This window comes from Rhamphochromis longiceps, linkage group LG18, assembly GCF_057381845.1.
Source record: "Rhamphochromis longiceps isolate RC_006_pf linkage group LG18, R_longiceps_female_GT1.1, whole genome shotgun sequence".
Lineage (NCBI taxonomy): Eukaryota > Metazoa > Chordata > Actinopteri > Cichliformes > Cichlidae > Rhamphochromis > Rhamphochromis longiceps.
The window spans coordinates 34727445-34745060 of NC_140574.1; the positions used below are offsets into that span (position 1 = coordinate 34727445).

A 17616-nucleotide genomic window follows, 5' to 3' on the forward strand; every position below is an offset into this window, starting at 1 on the left:
ATGTCTGTTTTTCATGGCATGGGTCATAGGACTATATCCTTTATGATACTACTTAAACGTACAAATGATGTAAGCATTAAAACAGTTATAGAGACTAGGATTGGTATACTGAAAGCCAAATTAAAAGCTGTGCTCTTTTTTTCCTGAGTCGATAATTCCCTGAAGTGTACATTTCCACCAGCGCGGTTTAACTCCTTCTCGCTAGGGGGCGATAATTTAAAACAAGAAGTTTTGCGGCTACCGGAGTAATCGAGGAAACTCAAGAGATTTCTCTCTGTTGCTAACAGTAGCTAGCCGGATAATCTTCTGAACAGTGCAGCCGTTCTTATTTTGTTGGCCGTTACAGTGTTCGTGTCTGTTTTTCTCTTTAGATTCCAGCGCTCTTGGAATTCGCTGCTAGTGACAAACGTTGAACCAGACAACGACGGCCAACCTTTTTTTCTCTCCGCTGGATGTTTGGCCATTCTTGTATTTCTCCCAGGATGTTAGCACATAAGCAAACCAGCTAGCTAGCAAATCTGCTAAAGTAGCCAAATAGCTGCTCTTTCCGGATGCTTTGAATAGCAACGCAGCGGATTTGGGGAGTTTCTAGTCGGCCTTGTATGATGTCAAGCAACCGGCCACAGCAAAGCGCTGCTGGGGCGAGTTCAGTGCCCAGCACAAGTAGCAGCAGTAGTACAGGAGGCACTGGGAATACAAACGGTGGCGGTGGCAGCAGCGCTCCCACAAGTAATGGGAGCACTTCTGGAAACGTTGTGCCCTCACGGACCCTTGCAGCGGCCGGAGAGGGCGGCCTGTCAGTGCCAACTCTGGCCGCCGTGCCGTCAGCCCGGGGCGGCTTAGCTTCTCTCAGCAGACCGTCTGCGTCCTCTGGTAACAGAAAGAGATCCCTGCATCAGGCACCACTGTACAACGGTCTCTTGAATTCATACGAAGATAAAAGCAACGACTTCGTCTGGTTAGTTTTGTATTGCACTCGAGCTTTGGGGTGAGTTCCGTAAAAGTTTGAGAGCTGCACGATGACCCGGGCTTCTGCTTGTTTTTCAGTCCCATTTGCTTCGAAATGATAGACGAGGCACACATGACGAAGTGCGGGCACAGTTTTTGGTGAGTGTTTGTGTTGCAGAGAGAGTTACGCACAGCAAAGTATTCGACAGTGTCCCAAATGCTGTAGAGCAACAAATGTCACAGACTGAAGGAACGAAGTTCTCTTTAACAAAAAAGCCATGCACTCTGCGGCCATCCATACTTACAGCTGATTACTTAAAAAAACTTATGACGGTTTTTTATTTATTTATTTTTTAGTATTTTTGTTCTTGAATTTTGTTTTATTGTTTGGGCATGTTTTAATGTTACAGATGGGCTTCTAGAGGAAGTTCCAAGTAGTCCTGTCCGTCACATCAGTGTTGCTATATTTTAATAGCAACATCAAACCCATGACAATCCAAGTTCTGCACACCAGGCAAGCCTCACTTCTGCTCTGGTCAGACCCAAGAGTTTTTCTGACTCGAAATCTTGCAAAGGCAAGATTGGTTAAAGCAGTGAGTCTGTTTGGTGTACATTTCTGCGTTTTAGTTTGGGAGTTCAATAAGTAAAAGCAAGCTCAGGGTTAAAACATGTCCAACTAATTTATAATCCTGGTAATTTTCCTTTAGAGGAGGCCACCAATATTGTTTTGTATTCAAGGCGAAAATGAACCCTGAATTCAACTTTTCACTAATGTGGAAAGCCTGTAAAGGCTTTCTGTTTGTTTTGCACAGACAATTAATCAGGATTCATTAGGCTAACGTCAAAAAAGTAAGCACAATGGCTTTTTGCCACCAGAATCAGTAAAATCTACTGGAAATAGTGTTATTTTTTGGCAAAAATCCTAGTTATTTTGATCGATAATGAAATGACGGATATTTAATTTAGTCTAAAATAGAAGAGACTTATATTTTATTTAAGCACATTTTCTTTTAATTATAGAAAGTAAATGATTGAACTAAGTCATCCACACTGCATTTTGATAAGAAGCAAAAAGGAAAAGGTTGTGTGCTGAAAGTCAAAGTAAGGGAATTACTGCACAACAGATTCTGGCACAGAGGTAATTTCATCTCGGTTATGTTGTTTCAATGACAAGATGAGCCAAAATTGAATTTAAAGCGCAGCTCTATAATATACTAAAACACAGTGACAGTGTGACTGTCAGTATTGAACTGCAAAGCTGGTTGTAGTAATCTAAAAACAAAAAACCCCAAACAGCAAAAATATGAACAAGTTTTTAATGACAGTAAATGGTTTAAAGCTGAATATAAGCCTGTAGACTCTTCAGCAAAGTTATGGGAAAGCTTAACGTGATTACTGGTAATCCACAGTTGGCTCAGTGTTCTTTATGCCTGTTGTGTTTGCTTTCAGTAATTCTCATTTCTTGTTTTTCAATGCTCATAATAAACATGACCAAAGATCCAAGTAATAAGATCAGCGCATTAGCAAGTTATGCCTCAGTTTGAGATAGTTTGTCTACTCTCTGGTGATGTCGGTGTGAGCAGATATCCTTAACAGGATCAGAGCACTGGCTTTGATCAAACCTGTTTTTGAAGGTCACATATAATCAAAAGAAGACCCAGTATGGGATGAATAAAGATTATTTTGACTATGAATCATTTAAAGCTAATCTTGTAAGATCTTGGATTGAAATGTGGAGCTGGATATATCCATAATATTTATCTGTTCTCTCTCCATCCTGCAGTTTCAAGTGTATCCGCCAGAGTCTGGAGGACAGCAACAGATGTCCCAAGTGTAACTATATTATCGATAATGTGGATCAGGTCTACCCAAACTTTCTTGGTGGGTATTTTGAATTGGAGGGGTTTTTTGTTTTGTTATGTTTTGGTTTTTTCTAACAGTCAGATGATCAGCTCCTAAACGAATCATTTTTCTCAGAGCTTTTCATTTTAACTTGGACATTAAAATGTAGCTGTTATGGCAATTTTGCACTTCATGGTTTTTAAAATCACAATATTTGAATTGATTTGTCTTTAGCTCATAATCAGTACTAAAATGAGACTTTTGTATTTGAATGAAGTCAAAATTGAAAGTTTTTTGTCATAAATGGGCCAAACAAAAATCTAAGGAAACACTTTGTGTAGGTATTTAAATGCATGATGATAAAGATGTCGCTAGAGCAGGGCGATATGGCCAAAAATATTTATCACGATATATATTTGAAAATTTGCGATAACGATGTAACTGACGATATAATTGATGCGAGACAAAATACAACTCCACAACATTACTAGCGCAAAAAGACAACCTTCCACATTAAACTGCAGTGTGCAGTACGCATTTTTCGGACCATAAGGTGCACGGGATTATAAGGCACATTAAGCGAAACAAAGAAGTCAGATAAATCAAACTTTATTAAACTCATTCTTGCTTCCTCCACTTCTGTACCATTGATTCATTAATGTCCCTATTGCCAGTCTTGGCAGCCGGGGGTCAGTCCGCCAGGGCCTCCGCTCCTGGCCGCCACCCGGCACACAATGCACCCGACCCCTATGGCGCCTCCTGCGGGTGGTGGGCCTGCGGGAGGATGGGCCCATGTCTCCTCTTCGGGCTGTGCCTGGAAGTTAAACTTCATAGTTACACCTGGTAAAGCAGCAATGCTGATCGTTTTATTAAAGATGAAAGAATTTACAGTTTTTAACTCTCAGTTAGGGCTGCCACAAACGATTATTTTGATAGTCGACTAGTCACCGATTATTTTTGCGATTAGTCGACTAATCAGATCATCATCCATTGGACGTAAAACGTACAGCTTATTGCACCAGCAGCATCTGCTCTTATATAACTATCATTAGCTTACAGCTTTAAGTGTTTCAGGTCTGTGCTAACTAACAATAAAGACAGGATGATAGTTTATTAAATTTTAATGAAATTTGCAGATTGTTTCGGTGAAGTTTAATAAACTCCTTGCTATCTGAACTATAACAGGACACCGGAGTATATTCTCCAGCATCTCACACTTCTGATAATCAGCTGTCTGCTTGACGTTTATTCAGCTGTGCAAAAACTATAACTTTAATCTCAGCTAAACCGATTTACTCAGGAACAAATAAAACACTGAAAAAAGCCAAACAATAACATTTTAAGTTATCTGAGTGACTCATATCATGTTTAACCTGAGTAGCGAAAGACGGCGGTGGGTTTGAAAACGATTTGCGGGGAGTCCGGTGTTCTCACGGCTCTAGTGAACCTAGCCCCCGGCTAGCTATCGAGCTAGTGGGTAACAGACGTCTCCGAAAACGTCGGAGCACTTTTGAAAATATGTGGTGTCTTGATAAACTGAGCAGATATTTGAAGTTTACACAGCTACATTCTCGCCTGAAAATATGTGAAACGTTTATTTTGTGACCCAGAAAGAATAATAAGAGTAACATTAAAACTAACTAGCTGCCGCCATTGTTGGAAACTGAGCTGGGCTGCGCTATGAATTCTGGGACACTGCTTCTTCTTCTTCTTCGGGGTTTAACGGCAGCTGGTGTCACTACCCGATCCGTACCGGAAACCCGATCGGTACCCCGCATGCACGAAAGGTTTCTACTTCCGGTCGTAGCGTTTTACGATAGTTATGGGTCAGAGTATCTGTTAAGATGTTAAGAATAACAAGTATATCTTAAAATGTTTGCAATAATGAAGCATTTCAGTACAATGTAGACAAAAACTCTCCAATCCTTACTGCGCATGTGTAAAGTCTGACCGTACAAATCGGGTCTACCCGATCCGTACAGCGCATGTGCAGATGTTTTCTTCTTCTTCTGTTCGTTTAATGGCAGTTTACTCCCCAGTGTACGAGGATACCGCCACCTGCTGACTGAGCGAATAAACCCTATTATAAACTGAATTATCGTCATTACAAACGTGTGTTAAATCTGATTTAGCGATAGTCGAGTGTGTTTATGCTTGTCTGTGAGGAGAGGATTGTTGGAATAGTGATGATGATGTGCGCTATCACTGTCAATTAAGAAACTGTAAAAAAAAAAAACTGTAAACAAACTGTAAACACTTAATCTGGCTGATGAATCTACACGTGAGATATTACAAAGTCTGCATTATTAACTCTATAATTAGGCGCCATTCTTCTTATTTTACGGCGCTGTTGCTCAATCGGGGGACACTCTCTGTTGAGGAGAAAAGCATGAATTTCTTTGTATACGGATTATCCATTGTTTAAATGTCCCGGGCAGTCGAAAAGGAGGCAGAGCTGTTGAGAAATGCTAGGAGCTAACTGGGCGCTAACGGTATCATTCAAATATATTGAATGTCGCAATGTTGGCAAAGAGAGGAAGTGACGTAAGATTTGCGCATGCGGGGTACCGATCGGGTTTCCGGTACGGATCGGGTAGTGACAGCTGGCATCCTTGTACATGCAGTGCTGCCATCTTCTGTTTCAGTCCGTTATTACACTCTTAAATCCTGCTACTTATTCCTGCGTCTTTTGTGATCTTACAAAGCTTCAAACGATGCGTCGACTATTAAATCAGCCGTCGACGATTTTGATAGTCGACGTAATCGTGACTAGTCGACTAATCATGGCAGCCCTACTCTCAGTGATGCTGCAGTGTTGTTTGACCTGAAGCATACGGAGTTTAGGACCCAGATTACTCCCAGATTTAAGAGCATCTTAGTCCGACAAATACGACAATAACGACGGCCGCTTGCATGTTCTGCAAAAAAATGTGCTTTGTTGTGTATCTGACGGACAAACGCCAAACCAGTTTCACATCACTGAAGTTGCACCATTTTTACAAACCAATTCTGGTTCATCTGTTTCACTCAACAATCGGCCATGTGCGTATGAAAACAAAGGCATTGCGCATGCGCGTTTTACTCCCATTCTATCGCGATATTTCATTTTCCTATCGTTGCCTAACATTATACCGGTATTACCGTGAACGGTATAATATGGCCCAGCCCTAGATGTCGCTGCCACTTTTCTTTTATTCATCACAAGTAAAATGTGTTGTTCCTTAGCTGTGACAATGTCTTTTTCTTTGTCATATACTTACTCCACCGGTTCTCCTCTCTTATTTATCCCTTGTCTACAACTTCCTCTGTCCCGCCTCACCACATCCCAGTAAATGAACTGATCCTTAAACAAAAACAGAGGTCAGAAGAGAAGAGGCTAAAGTTAGATCATCCAGTGAGTACAGCATGTTCTGAAACTGATTTCATTTCTTTCTCTCCTTGTTAAGATGTCAAGCATCTTAAAAATATGTTTTGTTACTTGTAACTGATCAGTGTCTCTGACCTTCAGAATGGGTCTCGGTGGCAGGTCTTCCAGGATGTTTTGAGTCCTGATCAGGAGAACTTGGACCTGGCAAATGTCAACCTGATGCTCGAGCTGCTGCTTCAGAAGAAGAAGCAGCTGGAAGCGGTAAGTGAGAGGCTGATCTGTGCATTTCTTTGTTTTTGTTTCACTCTTTTAGCTCTTTAGCTTTTCATGGGTTTCAGTGGAGGGTTTTTTTTCTTTAAAATGATGTAAAGTTTGTTAATGCAATCCGTGCAAACCGAGGAGGTTCATAATTAATGGCTATTAAGTCATGAAACTGATCACATGATCAGAGCTTGTAGATATAGATCTTGTAGGTTTCAGTGAAAAATGCACAAGATGCAGTGAAGAGACAGAATTACAAAGGGTTAATTATTTCAGCACTGTACTGGTCTGTTGTGGTGAAGAGAGAGCTCAGTGTAAAAGCGAAGCTCTCAATTTACCGGTTGATCTACGTCCCTACGCTCACCTATGGCCACGAGCTGTGGGTAGTGACCGAAAGAACAAGATCGCGAATACAAGCGGCAGAAATGAGCTTCCTCCGAAGGGCGGCTGGCCTCCCTTAGAGATAGGGTGAGAGGTTCGGCCATTCGGGAGGGGCTCAGAGTAGAGCAGCTGCTGCTCCACATCGAAAGGAGCCAGTTGAGGAGGTTCGGGCATCTGACAAGGATGCCTCCTGGGCGAGGTTTTCCGGGCATGTCCCACCAGGAGGAGTCCCCGGGGCAGACCCAGGACACGCTGGAGAGATTATATCTCTCTGGCCTGGGAACACCTTGGTGTTGCCATGGACAAGCTGGAGGAGGTGGCTGGGGAGAGGGAGGTCGGGGCTTCTCTGCTTAGGCTGCTGCCCCCGCGACCCGGCCCCGGATAAGTGGAAGAAAATGGATGGATAATTATTTCAATTAAAAGTCAAAGTGATGTTTTGCTGATAGCTTGTTAATCCTTTTACAAGTTTTCTAAATTTATTCTTTAAATGTTATCACAAGGTTGTCACAGTGGAAAACAATCAGTAATATAAAACATAATGGAAATGTTTTAATATCCACTGAATGTCCACTTTTTGTTCTGGAAAGACAACAAATGAAATTTATGACGTCCAGTTAAGACCTTGTTGTTTTGGAGGCAGTGGGTTCTGATCCATTTAATCTGAAACAAACAGAAGTTGTGTAATATTCTGAGTTTCTGATGACACAATAATGTGTTTGCTGTCGAGGTCATCATTGTATCAGACCGCACTATTGAGGTGTTCCCTCTTACAGAATGTGACAAACATTTAATATTAATAATAATAATAATAATGGATTGCATTTATATAGCGCTTTTCTGGACCCCTCAAAGCGCTCCAATACAGCAGGATGTCCATCACATTAAATGCGTCACTCTGTCAGACTTCCTGGCACAAAGAAGTTCTTTTGGGTTGCGTTAGACTTCAGATGTTGATAATAAATCAGGCATTGTATGTGTATATAGCACTGGTAGCAATGGTAAAGATGTTGCTTTTGTCAGAAGGTTTCTGGGCAGTTTCACACATCCTTTTTTTTTTTTTTTTTTTTGTCAGTTTACGTGACATAAAAAGAGAAGTAGGACTTTACATCCTTAGATTTCATCAGCGCTATCTAAGACTTGCATTGATGATGAGATGTAAAATCCAGACCAGTTTTGAAATGGGAGCCTTTGAATTGCAAGTATGGATGCTACAAACACGTCTTTCAGATTTTCAGATGGCGCTACACGACGCCTTGAGCTTTCTCGCTGTCAAGCACATGCTCGTCTTTCTGTTTCTTTTTCACACAAACACATGCCGTGTGTCACTGTTTGACTGTCATACAAGCAGACAGACTCACACAAGAGCTAGCCCAGTAATTCAGCTAATTGGTGTCTGTCCAAGCTAGTTCAGAAATAAGGGCTCCATAGTTAGCTGTGATATTGTATATAGTTAATGGTCTTCCTTTGCCTTGCTGCTTATTCTGTATACACTCATTGCTGATTGATTGTTAGCATGTGTGTGATAATTTGCCTCTGGACATATTTCATATCTGATTGGGCTTGTTTTTGTTTAGCCTGTCATTCTTCTTATTTAATCAGTTCTGATTTACCAGTTTTGGAGTCCATGTAGATATTTCATATCAGTCAAATTTAGGTCCCTGCCACTTAACTGTGTATTTTTGATGTTTTGTTAGTATTCCTCTCGTGTTTACTGTTGTTACTCAGCTATCCAAACCTTAAATATAATCCAAAAAACATCAACATGTTAGATTTAATCGTCAGTGAATCTTAGTCTCCGTCTTAAATGTCAGCATCAGTCAGTGTGGGTGTGGTGGTGCTTTTCAGTCCTTGAGATGTTTGCTTTGGAGCTACTCTTTGGTTTTCATTGAAGATTAAGTAGAATTGAATAGAAATAGTCAGATATTATCTCCATCTGAAACCTATGACATGCTTTCAAAGAACACAGTTGTCATCAGTATTTGCCCAACAGCCAGAGACCCTTAGGTTTGGTGTTCTTGAGCATTTTCATGGTTCGATTGAAGGTTAACCAGAGGAAAGAGTTTACCACAGTGTTTGGATCAAAAATGGTTAAATATTCAAATGAATATAAAACTCAATTCTGATATGTTCACACTCGAAGCCTGAAGTGTTTAAAGTTGTTAAAATATTCTATCACAGATGTATCAGCTTACGTTTTTTTGGAAAATGGTATCATTTCTTTACTTTAATATATAGATATAGATAGATATATTACAAAAATATAGATAGATAGTTGGTTGGTGAAATGACAGATATTTAACAGGGTCGCTTGGTAAAACATTGGTTAAAGTCTAAGATTTTAACAGACTTATATTTATTTAAGCACATTTTCTTTTAATTATAGAAAGTAAATGATTGAACTAAGTCATCCACACTGCATTTTGATAAGAAGCTAAAAATAAGGAGAACGTGCTGAAAGTCAAAGTAAGGGAATCGCTGCAAAAAAAGATTCTGGCACTGAAGTTGTTGTTTGTGTTGTTTCAGTGACAAGATGAGCCAAAGTTAAAATTGAAATTAAAGCACAGCTTATAATATACTAAAACACACAGTGACAGTGTGACTGCCAGTCGAGCATTGTTGGCTGCTGAGGTGTGATGTGCAACCTGCTGCATAGTGTGGAGTCTTTTTTTTGCAGTGCACTTAAAGAAGGAAAAGAAATGCTCAATGTGACTGTGGGCTTTTTTTGGGAGGGGGAGGAGTCGATCAGGTAATTTGTTGCTAACGCCAAGTTAAAGTTAAATGTAAACATTAGCTTTGGGCTAGTCCACAGTTGTGGAAACACGGGTGAGAATTTAGTTGAACGACAGCATATTCACCAAAACAAGCTGCATTCACTGGCCGGAGTAGTTTGTTTGTGTGAACCTTTTCATGACAGGATCCTTCCCCGTTCTGCACAGCACTGCTTTCATTTCCTGTAGCTGGGATGGAAGTAAAGCCAGAGACGAAAGTACAACTAAAATGATAAATCACAAGCTTTAGAACTACTGTTATTATTTTGTGCTTTTCTGAGGATGAAAGCTAGTGTTGAACTGAGAACAAATGATATCTCGAGTGTCTTTTCAGCAGATCAGCAAAACTATTCTGTGATTTCAAGTAATACTTGATTATGTAAGCTGTCCATATCTCCACTAGGAATCCCAGGCAGCTCAGAGACAGATCCTCATGGAGTTCCTTAAAGAAGCCAGGAGAAACAAGAGAGAGGTACGCTGCACAAATTTCCCACACAAAGCTGACACGGTGCTGAGAAAAGAGCAGTATTTGTAATGGCTGACACCCAGCTTTGTGTCAGTCCACCAGAACTCGTTAAGTGTTTGTAGGTGTTAACAAAGGCAAGCGCGTTCAGTTGTGTTTTTGGTTTTGTTGGCAGCAACTAGAGCAACTGCAGAAAGAGCTCAACTTCCTCGAAGAAGACATCAAACGTGTTGAGGTAGGTAAACTGACAAAGCGCAGTCCAAAGATGGATTGCTGTGCCCTCATTCACATGTTCTCTTGCGAAAATACGGGGGAACAGAATGCATGATTATAAAAACATATTATGCTGTGAAATCACAAAACCCTGGGGCCGCTCATCATCACAGCTTGAGATGGACAAACAAGTTATGTTGGTGTCATTTTCCAGGAAATGAGTGGGCTGTACTCTCCTGTGATGGAGGCTGAGTGTACTGTGCCTAATGTGGAAGCTCCCTCTCCAGCACCCAGGTAATGCTGATGTCTGCCGCATAATAAATGTGTCTATGCAGAACATAATAACACCATATTCACCTTGTTCGTTTACCAAAACAGGAGCTCGTTACGAGCACAGATGTGTGCTTGCTCACGAAAACGTTTTGCCTCTTGCTCTACAACGGCTGCTTTGTCTGTGTGGAACAAAGCCAGTGCATACAGTCGAGATGCCAGAGGCTTCAGCAGTCGCTGTGTGGTGTGACTTACTCCACGTCTTGTGTGTTTGTTTCTGTGTTGAGCAGTTGCAGTAGTATTATAGACCAACCCGACTACAACCAGCCTCCAGGATTTGGTGGAGCAGCCCAGGTACAGCGGAGAGATTTATTTATTTAAAAAAAACAAATTAGCTTGGAGTAAAAACTGTTTCAGACAGGATGACGTAACGGGCTGCACCAAGGCCCAGTAAAAGATCATTTTACTGGGGTTATAACTGTAAATCCAGCAAAGCTTTAATATCTGGAGCTGGAAATGGCTGGTGCATTTTAATAAGGGGGCCTGTCACGTTTAGATGTAGCTTTTTAACACAAATGTATTTGGAGGAAAATTATAAATACACTCTGAGGTTTCTGGCACTGCCTTCACTTTGCTCTTGGGACTGTTTCCTCAGGGAAAACGTCAGACCTGGTACAACAGCACCCTGGCATCAAGAAGAAAGAGGCTCACAGCTCATTTTGAGGATCTAGAGCAGTGCTACTTCTCCAGCAAAATGTCCCGCATCACAGGTGCTGTTGTTGAGGGTTTAGACTGCTGTGGTCAGATCATTTTTATGGCGTTTTCATTTGCACACAGTTGGAAAACTGGTATTATTTCTTAAAGCAGGGCATCTGTGTTTAAGCTCTTAGTTATGGGCAACGACTCCATTTGGTTTTTTTCCACAATGTGTATAATTCACAAATGCTGTGTTAACTGTGTGCGTGTTGTTTTCAGATGAGGGCAGGAACCTGAATCAGCTGGATGATTTCATGGAGTGTTTGTCAAAGTTCACTCGCTATAACTCTGTGCGGCCGCTGGCCACCCTGTCATACGCCAGTGACCTCTATAATGGCTCCAGTATCGTGTCTAGGTATAAAAAAAAAAAGAAACGTTTGATTTACGTATGACCGGACATCATCTTTTAGTTGTTTCGTGACATTTTACCGTGTGTGTGATGAGCCCAGTCACTGTCTTTGACCGTATTTTCCTTTGTTTCAGTATTGAGTTTGACCGAGACTGTGACTACTTTGCCATCGCTGGCGTAACCAAAAAGATCAAGGTGTTTGAGTACGGCACTGTGATCCAGGATGCAGTGGACATCCACTACCCTGTCAACGAAATGACTTGCAATTCCAAAATCAGGTGAAGGAAACTGATAAATGCATTTCCTCTAATGCTGATCTCTTGGTAATCCACATGTTGAGTCACGTGTATGGATCCAAAATCTACAGGATGCTTTTTTCCAAAATTGTGACTGTAAAAAAACTAATCATACAGTTCATGAAAAGAAATGATAACTTAGTTTGTAGTGAAATAAGCAGCGCCAAACTCGAATATTTCAAGTTCCTGTTGTCTTTTGCAGCTGTATCAGCTGGAGCAGTTATCACAAAAACCTCCTGGCCAGCAGTGACTATGAGGGAACTGTTATTTTGTGGGATGGATTCACAGGCCAGAGGTCCAAAGTCTACCAGGTGTGATGCTTGGAGCGCAGCTTCATTACGTTAGGCATTACATTAGTAATGATGGCTTTTTAAGGTTTCCTCTGCTTCCTTTCCAGGAACATGAAAAAAGGTGTTGGAGTGTAGACTTCAATCTCATGGACCCAAAGCTTTTAGCCTCAGGTTCTGATGATGCTAAAGGTAAGAGAGGGATGCAATATCTAAAAATAATGTTCCCACCATGTATCAGCCCTTATTTTTTTTTTTTATGCATGCTCTTTTCTTCTTCTTCTTCAGTCAAGTTGTGGTCAACTAATCTTGACAATTCAGTGGCTAGCATTGAGGCTAAGGCTAACGTCTGCTGTGTTAAATTCAGCCCAACCTCCAGATATCATCTGGCCTTCGGTTGTGCAGGTGAGATGGAAATTAAAGATTTTCATGTGTGATTTATCTTGTTTGTTGTTACTTTAGTCTTGGTTGTGGAAAAGCAAAGATTTTGAGATAAAATTCTCTTAAACCTTAAGCCAGGGTGATGTCGAAAAGCTCTGCCAAAATGCCAAAATCAAGTGCAAACATAGAACTGGACTTTCATTGGGCGAAAGCAGCTCAGAAGCTTTTGATTACACCGCATAGGTTGTACCAAAACCTTGTAACTGTGTAAACCTTGCATCTAAGGACACTTCAAGTGTCATTGAAGCTGGTGTAGCAGCAGGTTTAAATGTGAAGGTGCAGTGTCTGACGTCCGCCTGCATTTGGTTGGTATTTACTATGAGAAGTTAAGTTCAGACTAAATAAGGGGGAAACAGATTTTACTCTACCCAGCTGTCTCCCTTCAGCCAGACAAACCTGGAGTATTGTTGTTGTTGATTTTTCTCTCACATCACTGTGGTTTCTTTGTTGTCAGCTACATTTCTTCACCCGGCACTGACTCTTGTGGTCCAGAAAAACTGCTGAATACCTTATTCATTAGTCCCCCAAAGGAGATATAAAGTTGTAAGAAATATTTGGTTATACACAGAAACACTGTAACACTGGATGAGCAGAGCGTACAAGCGTTATCCAGAAGTATCTTGCTGTGGCTTTATCCAACTTCCTGTGTCTCAACGACGAAGCCGTCTCAGCTTAGAGAAGGAAACTGCTCCTCGGCCTTGTAGATGGTTTAGTGTCTTGAGTAGCACTGGGTTATCAAAGTAAGCAAGCAGACATGGAAAGCCATTCTGCATTTGAATTTAAACTGCACTAAGTCCAAATTTAACTGCACTTTTCTAAATGCTGTGGTGGCTCCTAAATGGAGCTGATCTAAGACTTGTTTTAATCTACGATTTTCCTCATGTTTCCCATCTGAACACATGCTAAACTTTGCTTTCTTCTCTTAGACCACTGTGTTCACTACTATGATCTCCGCAACACTAAGCAGCCAATCATGGTGTTCAAAGGCCACAGGAAGGCCGTCTCCTATGCCAAGTTCGTCAACGGAGAGGAAATTGTTTCTGCGTAAGTACATCTGTCGGCTTTGCATTTCCATTTAATATCTGAAAGGTTTCTTTTTCCTGCAAAGGAAAATATTCTGTAAAACCTGTTACGGTGTACTTTCTGCTTATAATATCATAAAGAAGCTGTCTAATGTAAACTGGGTTAAAGAGAGCATGAAACACTAAATGTATAAAGGCTAATTTACATCGTGGAGCCCTCAAAAACTGACATGGATGTAACTCTGTCTGTGAAGCTGGATTTAAGAAACAAGTTATAAAAATGACATTTGCATAATTACTGAAACGAGCACCGCTGCCGAACAATGGAGAATCTTTCTACACACAGAGTAGAAATCCTGATCCTTGAATCCTGATAAAATGAAAATGCTGGACTTGGCCCCAGTGGGTTATCACGCCATATCATCTAAGGCCCACCGGTTCCATATTGATCATTTCTTTCTGCGCTATTGTCCTCAGTTCGACGGACAGTCAGCTGAAGCTGTGGAATGTCAACAAACCTCACTGCCTGCGCTCCTTCAAGGGTCACATCAACGAGAAGAACTTTGTGGGCCTGGCCTCAAACGGAGACTACGTTGCCTGTGGTGAGCAGTTACTTCAAAGAAGACATTACTGTCAAATTGTCTGTGTTGTATCACTCCCTCAGTGGGAGAAACGATAACATGCTTACATTCCATAAATACTTGTGTTTGTGTGTGTGTGTACAGGCAGTGAGAACAACTCCCTGTATCTGTACTACAAAGGACTTTCCAAGACACTGTTAACATTCAAGTTTGACACAGTGAAGAGCGTTCTGGACAAGGATAAGAAGGAGGACGACACCAACGAGTTTGTCAGTGCTGTCTGCTGGAGGGCCCTGCCTGATGGAGTGAGCTCACCTCTATACTCAGTAACATTGTCATTGACTGCACTTTGAAGGGTGCACTACAAAGCGATATTAATGGGTTAGTGAGGTCTGTCAAGTCAGGTAAAAAGGTGGCTTTCTTTTTCCTTAGTTAGATCACCATGGTAACAAATGTCCTAGGAGCTTGAAATGAGAAGGCGACTGGTCTTTTTTTAAGGTTTTGAAGACATTTCACCTCTCGTCCAAGAGCCTTCTTCAGTTCTAAAACCAAAGGTTGCAAAACCTAGTTGGGGGTTGTACCCTTAGGCCAGGGGTGGGCAACTCCAGGCCTTTGAAGGCTGGTGTCCTGCAGGTTTTAGATCTCACCCTGGGTCAACACAACTGAATCAAATGATTAGTTTATTACCAGGCCTCTGGAGAACTTCAAGACATGTTGAGGAGGTCATTTAGCCATTTAAACCAGCTGTGTTGGATCAAGGACACATCTAAAACCTGCAGGACACCAGCCCTCGAGGCCTGGAGTTGCCTACCCCTGCCCCGCCTTCATCTGTGAGTGTAGTTGTAGGTTTTGTTGAGCCAGCTAACCCAAAGAGCCTGCTTTGTTGGGACACCACACCCATAGTTTGCGGTCATAGAACTGAGACGGTGTCAGTCACACCTTAAAATCCTGACACTCTGAGAAAGAATACATCTGGAGTTTCTCACACTTTCTTGCAAAGGATTGTTGTTTTCAGATCACACAGAATATTGTGTTGAGTAGGTAATTAACTATCTGTGCTCTAAGTGTTACCTTTTGTTTTTCAGGAGTCAAATGTATTAATCGCTGCCAACAGTCAAGGAACAATTAAGGTTTGTATCATCTGTACAAAACACGGCAACAAGCACAGGCCTACTGCAGCACTCAGACTGGTGTCATAGAGGGTACTGGACCTTTGTTTGAAAACATGACATTTACATTGTAATCATGTTCTGTCCTTTTAGTTGACTCATTTCTGGTATTTTAATGAGGCCGTCTGAAGAAAAAAACTTTTGTAAGAGCGCGATCAGGATACAAAAGTGTGAAGCCAAACACTAATAAGACATGAATAAAACAAAAAATCCGATTGGATATATAGATCTGGTGTTTATATTGTCGTATTTTGCTGTGTTCATTGTTGCATTCATTTTGTGCTCTGCAGATGGCTGTAGACGCTCACTGACAATTTGAACCAGAAATGTCAAATTTCTTTAAGATTCTCCATAAGACACATTCCTGGCAATATCCCAGGATGAATTAGGAATAACTGTTTAAACACGCTCACAAATAAAGATAAATCCTTGTGCATCTGATCCAATTCAAGCCTGCTTGTCTGCTGTGTAATCGTGTTTAATCTTCCACTCTTGAAGTCCAAATGTCACCTCACTGGCTTCTGTTTGGAATCAAAGTACACACACAAAATATATCTAAAGAAATTATTTTTGTAATATTTTCATGAACTGTGCAGTGTGGTAGCAGTGATTTCAGCTCTGCATTAGTGATGTGCCACGCTAGTCTGGGTGAACTTTAAAAATGCCTCGTTATACAGTCCAACTGCTATATGTTAATTATTTTTGTGGTTTCTGCCTTTTGTCGTTTTATTATTATTTAGCTGTTGGAGAGGAGCTTTAATTCATTGCTTTTTCCCGTAACAACAAGAGGTCACAGGTGTGCGTTCTCTCTGCACAGGTACTCGAGCTCGTCTGAAGACGTGCAGTTCCTTCAGCAGGTGTTGGAGCTTTGACTCGTGATGCAGGGAGGCTGCCAGGCTGAGTAGCAACTGGAGATCTGAAATTGTCTCTTATTATTTTTTTCCTCTTTTTCTTTACTTTTTTTTTTATGAGCTTATGTTTTTGGACAGCGGCAAAGACTATGGACCAGCAGGAGAAGATGTGCTGCTGTTTTATTGGGCACAAAGTGAAATAAGAGACTTTAGAAAGCAGTTTTGTTTCTTTTGAGCGAGGTTTTATTGGCTACAATAGAACACCTCTTTATGGTTTTAGGTCAAATCAAAACCTTTACTTTTTAATTAAGCTGCTGTTCTCCGGAATACATCCAGCCAAACGCTAAAAGTGCGATGCATTTCCTCCTTTTAAAGGCCAAAGCACAAGACGAAGTGACATGCAAAAATCTTCAAATGAAGCTTTTAAATCTCCTTTTGTTTGTCAGTGTCCAGCCCCCTGCACCTTTCTTTTTTGTGTAGCTTTTGCATTCTCTCAGATTTGGGGGGGAAAAACATTTTTAATAAACCTGACTTCCATCCTGTCAGACGTATCACTGGTTTCTTTTCTGGTTTGCGAGTGCAGAACGTGAGAAGTTGAGTGAACTGAAATGAGAAGCGCCTCTCTGTGCTGATATTTCTGTTTACCGTCAGAACAAAACGAAACTCAAAGCTTTTGTCTGCAATCACAACTCTCATGTAACTTCCGGCACTGGTCTGCAGTGTCGTGCAGAACTGGACTTTTTTTTTTTTTTTTTTTGGGTGAACTATTGGTTGCTTGTTGGAAATAAAACCTTGCAGAATCTGTTCTTTTAAAGTAGCAATGGAATCGTTCTTCACATACTGTAGGTATCATCTGAGCTGAGCTGCATTGTAACTTCAGGCAAACTGCTGTCAGTTTCTGTGGAGCAAGACCTGCCTATTTTATGATAAGTGAGAGAGGTGTTTTGTATTTGTATTACTGAATAAATTATTTCGAAACACTTGGCATGTTTGTTCTTTTTTTCTCTCTCTCCATATGATGACATAATTGTATTCTTTTAGGTGATCTGTGTATAAAACTGTGATGGGTTAGTTGATCGGAATTGCAAGAAACGTTCTTGGTTATGGACAAGGTGCTTTTTCAGTCAGTGCTGGGACTCGGGACACTGTAGTCCTCCTCCAGATGCCATCGATGCAATGGCACCCTTAAACTCTTGTTTAAATTCCCTTGAAAAATTGCGCTCTCCTTGGTGTCCTATAAAATAAGCATTTACAGCATGGGGCTTTGCATCTTTTTTTTTTTTTAATAAATTAGGGCGACAAAAGAAAGACGCTCTGGTAAATAGACTGGTTCTTATATAGCACTTTTTCT

The 17616-nt window shown here is 41.0% G+C and overlaps 1 protein-coding gene across 1 annotated transcript; it reads left to right on the forward strand.

Moving 5' to 3' along the window:
* The first annotated feature begins 220 nt into the window (after nucleotides 1-220).
* Nucleotides 221-17245, forward strand: cop1 (COP1 E3 ubiquitin ligase). Its single transcript, XM_085389149.1, has 20 exons — nucleotides 221-958; nucleotides 1048-1107; nucleotides 2732-2829; nucleotides 6120-6184; nucleotides 6299-6418; nucleotides 9971-10039; nucleotides 10206-10265; nucleotides 10458-10537; nucleotides 10804-10867; nucleotides 11169-11283; nucleotides 11489-11624; nucleotides 11753-11896; nucleotides 12117-12225; nucleotides 12312-12393; nucleotides 12490-12606; nucleotides 13569-13686; nucleotides 14142-14266; nucleotides 14390-14550; nucleotides 15331-15375; nucleotides 16232-17245. Exons 1-20 carry the CDS (start codon nucleotides 603-605, stop codon nucleotides 16247-16249), a joined length of 2142 nt encoding a protein of 713 aa, XP_085245275.1. The 5' UTR covers nucleotides 221-602; the 3' UTR covers nucleotides 16250-17245.
* The last annotated feature ends 371 nt before the right edge of the window (nucleotides 17246-17616 follow it).